Source organism: Cynoglossus semilaevis, chromosome 8, assembly GCF_000523025.1.
Source record: "Cynoglossus semilaevis isolate Cse_v1.0 chromosome 8, Cse_v1.0, whole genome shotgun sequence".
Taxonomy (NCBI): Eukaryota; Metazoa; Chordata; class Actinopteri; order Pleuronectiformes; family Cynoglossidae; genus Cynoglossus; species Cynoglossus semilaevis.
The window spans coordinates 12,408,820-12,417,851 of NC_024314.1; the positions used below are offsets into that span (position 1 = coordinate 12,408,820).

The following is a 9,032-nucleotide window of genomic DNA, read 5'->3' on the forward strand; positions in this document are numbered from 1 at the left end:
CACTTCTTTCTTCTTTTTTTACCTAGTTTAAATGTCTTGCCACACTTCTCTAATTTCCATCAGGATTTTGTTTATAACACTAACAACCAACCTGGGGATCAATAACATAATACTGATTATGATTCTGATTCAGAAAAGACAAAGCAACAAACACAGACAAGGTGTTAAATGGCATGCTTTTTTTTTTTTTTTTCTATACAAACTGAAAAAATGAGGCAGGTTGGTGGCTGGTGTACATGTGGGCGGAGCCTGACAGGTGAACAGACAGAGGGAAATGGGGATGGATGAGTGAAAGGAAGATGTCAGATGTGAGGAGGGTGAATACGGGGGTGGAGGGCATGGGCTGGTGACGGAAAGCTGAGATGAACAGAAGGAGATCATGACTGGAATCTTTCAAATTCTCTCAGGGTTGCCTCAGAACCACAGATGGACTCGGGACGTGGGTGTAAACAGAAGTGTGAGGAGTAAAATGTTTGTGGTGTTGATGGAGCAGTGGAAGGTCTGAACTTAACATGCAGATCAACACCTGGAACTGGATCAACATACGTGCACCCACGGTCCTATTTTTCTGGTCTCAGTTATGTCAACGTGTGTGTGTGTGTGTGTCTGTCTGTGTGTGCTCGTGCATTTTTCTGTCCATCTTTGCAGTTATCTGTGAAAATCTCTTTTTTCACATTCTAAATATTTTAATACAATATTCCAGGTGTTGTGCATTATTCAGATGTGATCTGTGCGACACTTAGGTCAAAGTAATAAAACCTGCCAACGAAACATTTACATTTTGCGCTGTATATTCTGGTAATTATGATCTTATCTTAGGTATTTTTTAAATATTTGGCACTAATATCCAGTCACAAACACCTGTTTGCCTTCACTCCACACTGCACTGCTGTGTTTGGAGGAGGAGTGTGTTTGCACTGGAACTGAGCAGAATCTTGGCAAATACACTGTTTATTAACACTGGCCTCTGATGCCAGGACTTTTTTTTTCCGTTTTATCATAAATCTCGGGTTCCTCTATGGAAATTCTTATAGAGTTTATTTGGGGACTACCAACTTTTTTTTTTTCTGGCAGAAAATGGTGATTATGATGTTAAAACAGAGTGTGCAGTGTTATAGGAGCAGGAAATGACATCATCAGTCTTTTTATTGTGCAGATGAACTGAACTGAACTCTGTTGTGGGAATATCTGCAGAATAGTGTTGTTGTACTTCAAATGTTGAAGAGTCATTGAACATCGATTTCAAAGAAATTTTCACTTTTTTTTCAAATTCCAAATAGTATTGTTGAATATTTGCAAAAAAATGTCTTCCTGGATTGTTTTTAATCTGCCTCAAAATTAAACATAGACAAAGCAAAATTAAGAAAAATAAATAAATAGAAGTGAAAGGCTAAAAGTTAGCAAATAAATGACCAAAAGCTAAGTAGGAATGTTCCAAACAACCAAATACTTGCAAAGTGTCGTAGGAAATAAAATGTTAGCCAACTGGAACTTGCTGCTCGCTGCTTTATTCACAAGCAGACTTGCACAGTCTTCATAGAATATTTCATTCAACTTTTAAAACAGTTCCTGCTGCTAAATGTTTTGTGTGGTAGAAACACAATGTTTTAAATGTTTGAGGACTAAATGCAGAATAAGGTTAAACTGCTCGGCTGTTTTACATTTACATGGAACTACTCACAGGCAACCTGGGAATCTCAGAGCCTCCTGGGTAGCACATTACACAATGAGACCCCCCCCCCCCCACATCCCACCTAGTTAATCTTCTCAGCCCACACTGCTGTTTTGAAAACCTACGACTTCTGGATAGAAAGAGCTCCCATCGTGTGGCCTGAGGAGCTTTCATTCATAGTCTGTACATATCAATGTCCTGTCTCTCCCATATATTCACTGCTTTCACTGTAGTTAATATATGTCAATTTTAGTCAAATTGTATTTAAGGAACAACTGTACAGCCAATGCCCAGGGCTACTGCTTGAAGTGTTACTTCTGCAAGTCTCTGCCACTGTTTTTTAAATAGTATAAGTAAAAGAATATCGAACAGACATATACAATGACTGTGTAATATACTGTATATGTGGCATACTGAACAATGAAAATGTATACTTAAACCAGGCCAAAATAAAAGTTTGTGTACAACAGTTCAGCTCACAGTAGAAAAACAACAGATAAAAATTAGATAACAAACATTTCTAAAATTAGCTACAGTGAAAGTCAGCCTAGGTTAGTAAAACTGCAGTACTCCGTTAGCCACAAAATAGATACCTTAAAGTAGCTAATTAATAATGAAGTATATGTGAAAAACAGGTTAGTGTCATAGTATTAACAAAAAAACTGATGAAAATGAACTGTTTGTTCAAACCAGCTAAGATGCTAATGTTGCCACAACATTTGAATGTTAGACAGAAATAGAGAGCCAGCACTGAGAGCAGAATTAGTTGCAGTTGAGCTAAAGAATAGTAAAATAGTTTGAAGTTAGTTAATCAGCTATTTCCCAAGCAGCTAAGTTCAGGAAGCAGTCCTATAATAACAAATGCTTTGCTCCTCAGTAATTATCAAAACAATATGAATTATTATGTTGACTTTTAGAAACAACATGAACAAAAGTCAACTTTTAGTATAATGGGATTATGAAATCACTTTTATATTCATGTGTCCAATTAAATTTTAATTACATTTTTTTTTCTCATGACATGTCACACAGGTGGGTCAATTTGCCTAATGTGATGCCTGACCCCTGAAATATCTTTGCACACCACTGCTGGACACCTACCTGTAGCAATCTGAGAGAATCTGTCTCACTCCCCCGGCTCACTTCAGGGTCCCCATGACCAGCGTCTCAGAGGTGAACTCAAACTGGTTGCTGGAGGATCCAGACTTTCCCCAGGAGTAGAGGCTGGGCGGCCGCTGCTTGAAGGAGGACGTGTACCTGTAGAAGCTCCTGTGGCGGTTCTTCAGGTACTCCCTGTAGTTCTTGGTGAGCAGAGTGTAGAGGAAAGGGTTGATGCAGCTGTTGCTGTAGGTGAGACTGGCCACCAGGTAGTTGATGCAGGTGTGGGTCTGCGAGGCCAGGCCCAGGGGTTTGGTGTGGTACAGGCGCAGCAGCTGCCAGATCCAGAAGGGCAGAAAACAGGCCCAGAACACCAGGACAATGGTGAAGATCATGATCAGAACCTTCTGTTTAGGTGAGCGCTTGCTGCTGCCTCTGCTGATGACTGTGTTGCGCTGAGACTCCAGGTAGGTCCGGGCCAGGCGCACATACAGGTACCCGATGATGAGACCCGGGGCCATGATGCTGGTGCAGAACAGGACCGTCACATAAACTTTATAAGCCAGCGGGGCCCAGGTGGCTGCGCACATCCTCTTTACACCTCCATCCGCCGTGTTCGTGGTGGTCTGGGTGACCATGATCATCATGGGCACAGTGAGGAGCAGGGACAGCAGCCACACCCCCCACGCGAGAGCTTTGCGGTAACTCTTGGAGCGCCTCACCGTGTCCAGAGGCTTGATGACGGCCAGGTAGCGCTCCGTGCACATGACGGTGAGAGTGAAGATGCTGGCGTGCATGGTGAGAAGGTCCAGGCTCAGCAGGATGCGGCAGCCGACGTCCCCGAAGTACCAGTCCTTCAGGAAGTAGGTGGACACCAGGAAGGGGATGGTGGAGAGGTAGAGGAGGTCCGCCAGCGCCAGGTTGATGATGGAGATGTACATGGAGGTGGCGAAGCGGATGGAGTGGCACATTACCACCAGCGTGTACACGTTCCCGGACACTCCGATGATGTAGACGATGGAGAGAAGCGTCCCGAACGTGGACGTGATGGCGAGTTCGAGGTCCACTGTCCCGGCGCCACCGACCCGCGGCGGATGCGGCGTCAGAGACGGCGGTGCTGCAGCCGTGGTTAGGCTGAAGTTTCTGTGATTCATCGCCTCCTCTCCTTCTGTCGATTCCCTTTTGTTCGGCTTCTTCCTCCCGGACTCCGCTGGAGAAGTTTGGAGAAGATGCGCACTGACGGCGCACAGGTTGTCTTTTCCTTTACGCACCTCTGTGCTCGCTGCTCTGCGCTCCTGACGTCAGCGCACAAACACACAGCAGACAGTTAATAAAAGAAAACACATTTTTTAAAAAAAGAACCTGATTCGGGAATTGACGTTTATTTCGGATATTGGAATAAATATGTTAAGACATAACATTTTTTTAATCCGCCACGTTAGTGTTTTTTAATATATAAATGACATAGATCTGTCTCAAGTCTGGTTTGGGGCCCATTCATGGCACGTTGACAGGGTTAGTTTGGCCATTGCGTCTTTTTTCAAACAGTTTCCCCAAGGTTCGTTATAAATGAACAATATTCGGTTGTTTATCAGGACATCTTTTATAAAAAGAGGATATTTTTGGATAATGTGAATTGCATCTTTTTTTTTCTGTTTGCCGTACTCTCTGTATTCTTAGAGAACTAAAGTATTTCATATACTGATATATATTTCCTAAACTCCACACCAAGATGAATAAAAACTGTTGAGCCTCCCACTCAGATCACCTTAGCACCAAGTGCTACATGCATTTATAAAGCACTGTTAGAACTTCCTAATGAATCCCCTCTGTGTCATGTTCTCTGCTAACGAGAGTCACAAGGAAACGAGGACTCAGCATTAACACTTCATCTTCCTCTCCCTCTGACCACACCGTGCCTCATCCACCAGCACAGAACCAATTAATGCACTCTCTCAGTGGCTAAATCGAGGCAGGCTACATCCATGAATATTCCACTGTGGTTAAAGAATGACTTTGTCTGCAGTTTTTGAGACGACTAGTGTGATCTGGTGTAAAGATGATGAAATGGCACTTCAAACCACACTCCTTCTGTTCCGAGTTGCTGGTTCTCCTGGCAGGACGTCTACATCCACAGGATGTTCCCTCACAGTACCAGGTTAGAAAAACTGAGTGCAGAAAAACTCATTTATCCTTTTGCTCATGTGACCACATGCAGGCTTCTTGGCGTTCACTCTGCTAATCCAGGAGATTCATTTATCTTCTAAACCATAACACAACATTTTGACACAAACTGTTGTTATTTTGGCTTAAAGGTGTATTTCCCTGTGGTGACCATGGTTAACTTCCATGCAGTGAACGTGTGGTCATCACAGATACTGGCTGTAATTCCTGTTAAGATGCTGAATCGTGACCTTGAATTCTGGGAGATTTTTTTCTATGTTTCATTGTTAATTTAGATTTTCTTCCATGTAATTATTTGTAGGTTTTGGTTAATCGTGGTTTTGGTTAATCGTTCACTCTGAATTGAAATTAAATTAGGTGTGAATGTGAATGTGAGTGTGAATGGTTGTTTGTCTTATACATGACTGGCCAACTTGCCCTGCCCCCTTTGAATGACCACTGCAATTACCCCATCACCCCTCCCACAGTTGTTCAAAGGAGTTCATTTTGAAAGTGGGTCACATTCTTGTTGCCTGACACCAGAAGTGGCCCATATCTCCTGTTATCTGGTACACTAGCCCACATTTCCCCTGTTCTCTCTTTCTTTAAGTCCACACCAGCATGTTCAGTTCAGCCCAGTCTTAACCAGTGCTTCTGCTCTCTGTGGATGTTTGCATTTATTTAATCTGAACCAAATCTTGTTGTTATTTCAAACTGCATTTTCTTGTCTTTTTCTTTTAGCCAGAGATTTGTACACCGACAAAATCAAACAAAACGGATCAATTCTGCTTTGAATTGTGTATATTATTACAACCAAAGGTGCAGGAATGAACATTCTGGACTGTCTTCTGTATTCCACTGCTGTATTCTGACCTTGTTTTCTGTCTTTTTTTTTTTTTTTACAAATAGATGCAGCCATACGGTCTTAGCAGCGGCTGAACAGTTACTGTAGCCTGACAGCATGTAGGTGCCATCAGAGTCATCTGTCCTCAGGGTGAGGGCTCTTCCACTGTACCACTGGTCTTTAGGACCATAACAAAAGTCTTGTGGCTCCCTGTGCAGAGACTGGCTGTGAGCATCAGTCACTGTTTTAAGTTTGAACTCATCGCAGCAGCACTAGCGACAGAAATAGAACAATCATTAGCCGGAGTGAAAGTGCAGGGACGGAGGGTAAAATTGAGGTTACAGTTTAGTGATTGTTTCATTACATTGGCTGGACGAACAGATCTGCTTTACATAAAAACATTTAATAATTGACTTTATACAATCACTGAGAGAAAAGTTGGCTGTTTGTCCTGTAGAAATATTTAATGTGTTCCTTTAAAACATAGGGAAAATAACCTTTTACCAAACATTGTAATTGTTGGCTGTAGCCTAGTCATTGGAATGGATTTCTCAGCCTCTGTCTGTAAAGCAGTTTATCACTCTGCTGTTAGATACTTGATGAGGTTCTGCAAGAACACGGTTGTGTTAAGTTCATACAAAAACTTTGAGGTAAAACTACCTCCTACTGTATTTACCCCCCATCTCTAATCTTTGAATCACATCATGATCAGACTCTTTACAAGCAGAGTAAAAATGACACCACAAAAAATAGTGACATTTGGTTTGAGTTTGATTTTTAAACTTTACTCTTACATACAGTCTGTAGTTGATTTAAGGCGTCCATTATGACGTGTTTGATTATCAATGACATTCACGTTGATTTGGTTCATTTATAAACATCATCATTTTGCTGGAAACTAATGTGGTTACATTACCTTCATCTGCATCACCTGGTGTTTATATACCTACGTCATCAATCAGCCAGGAGTCATGCAAACATTACTATTTGTGTAACCACTGTATGTTACCTCCTGCTGGTTGTGCCTGGTTACTGCTGCTCCCATAATTTTATTTTTAATGTTCTGCTAAAGTGGATTTTTCCACACTGGGATGACCTTGTTGTATTATAGAAATGGTGACTTTTGTTTTGGATTCCTGTCACATCCTCTCTCTCATATCCACACGTCTTAGACAAATAGGTGAATCAGATGCCACTAGACACAAAGCACCTGACTATATGTGGCTGCAAATTTGCGGCGTACTTCTTATACATGTTTATGGTTCATGGTATATTTCTTTCATAATCCTCTCTGATGAGCTACGTAAATCTTTTCTCCGTGTCCTTCAGCCGCCGCTGCTGACAGGAGAGGTGAGAGCTGCAGATAAGCTGGGGCCAGTGTGACAATCGCAGCACACAATGAGTTTCAAGGAGAATAGCAGTTATGAATTTGAAAAGACCTGTTGAAGAAAAAAAAAGCAACTTCTAGTTCATCGTGCAAATACAGATTTATTTTTTCTTCAGAGTTTTTCTTTTTCACGAAGGTGAGAAAAGCAGTTTTGCAGGGACTCGGCTTCTTGCTCTGAGCTAATTAAAGAAGGTGTGTGTGGATAAAAAGGTGAAGTGTGATGACTTTATGAGTCACTGCCAGGAGAAATTGTTTTGTGGTACGAAAAAAAATCCTGCAGATTCAGTAACTTCCTGTTACATTATAAATATAGAGAGAATAATACACACGTATAAATACACACACACATATATATCTATATGTATACAGTATTTCTTCTCCTGTCGCAGTAGTTGAATTCCAAGACCCACCGCGAAAAGGGAAAAATCTGCAAAGCAGAGGTGAGATTGTTATTATATTATATTTGGACTTGTCCATTCAGCATCCTTATCCTTATATTCTGCATATTATCATGTGTGATTTAAGAGAGATGAACTTGGCCTTGGATGATGGGAAACATAGTGATCAGAGTCAGAAGAGAAAAGTGACATTAGAACACACTGGATGAATTGCTTAATTTGTTGGGGAGATCAAATGTGAGAAGTCACCTCTGAATGAGAAATGTGAGTGAACTTGGCGTTGTACCAAGTGTTACAGAGCAGAAGTGGAAGAACTCTTATGCAAGAAGAGGCCAATGAAGGATAGTTGTATAAATGTGCAAGAATAGCAATACACTGCAAAATAAAACACACAGGATACAGGTTCACTGGAGCTAATTGGTTTGAAGTTGAGACACGTGTGGTGAGATGTGTTAGCGTTCGGCTAACAACGTACGAAGTGCTTCGTTTATTTAATGTACAGTATCATCGTGTTGTTCCTTAAAACCACAGGTCATGGTCTAAGAACTGTGCATATGGTTCTCTGGGTGAACTCACAGTGTAAAACCAAGCAGTGCTGACTGACACAGTTGATTATGAATCAAATATTCCGACCATGAAAAGCTTTGTTCTCTGTCTCTTATTTCCTGTTCTTTCTTCTCTCTCTCTTACCGTCCTCACTTTACTTTCTAATTGCTTTATTTCCTGGGGTTTTCGAAGCAGCTCCTTTCACCATGAGAACATTTGCACTCGTTCACCACCTTGTTTAACTCTGTACATTTCCGTAACCTTTTGTCTACCTCAGTGTCTGTCGATTGCTGTGAAACACGATTTAAAATGATTGTCCTTTGGTTTTGTACTGTGGAGCAAAGTCCAACTGGTTAAACCTGGTTCCAGAAACAAGTGCAGATAAAAGACTGTGTTAATTTCATTTACATTCATGTTAATGTCATTCACATTAACTGAGAGACATTACACGACTTTACCAACTCTGGTTGAGAACCTTCTAGTCTTTTTTCACAGTCGATTCTGTGTGTCTTCTGAACCCGTGTCAATGTGTTTGACACAGATTTCCCACCATGTCTAGAAGGTCATGTCAATTGAGGACCTTGAAAATTCTAATTTCACACTAATTTCACATCAGGGTCCAGTGTGTTACATTCAGTGACAGCACAGAGTATCAGAAAATATTGGCATGTTCAAATGTCAAATCCATCGATCCATTAACTATACCGTATGTCAGGTAAACTCCTGAACTCTTTTCACATGGTCATACCTGACAGGGTGACCGTTACTTCTCACTGGGTCTCACAGCCAGGTGTTTGTTTACCAGATACAATCTTGTATTGTTAGACTGTCTGTGAGGTGTTCCCAGAGTGCACCTGAGAGACAAATAACTGCCTGTCCCCGCATCCCCTGCATCCTCCCTCACCCTCAGACTAAAGAAGACCA

At 41.5% G+C, this 9,032-nt stretch overlaps 1 protein-coding gene across 1 annotated transcript; it reads right to left on the reverse strand.

The window, feature by feature from the left end:
* Positions 1-1,762: 1,762 nt before the first annotated feature.
* On the reverse strand, positions 1,763-4,909 carry LOC103382169 (urotensin-2 receptor). The gene has a single exon (XM_017034341.2). The coding sequence runs from the start codon at positions 3,922-3,924 to the stop codon at positions 2,812-2,814; it is 1,113 nt and encodes a 370-aa protein (XP_016889830.1). The 5' UTR covers positions 3,925-4,909; the 3' UTR covers positions 1,763-2,811.
* Between the last annotated feature and the right edge of the window lie 4,123 nt (positions 4,910-9,032).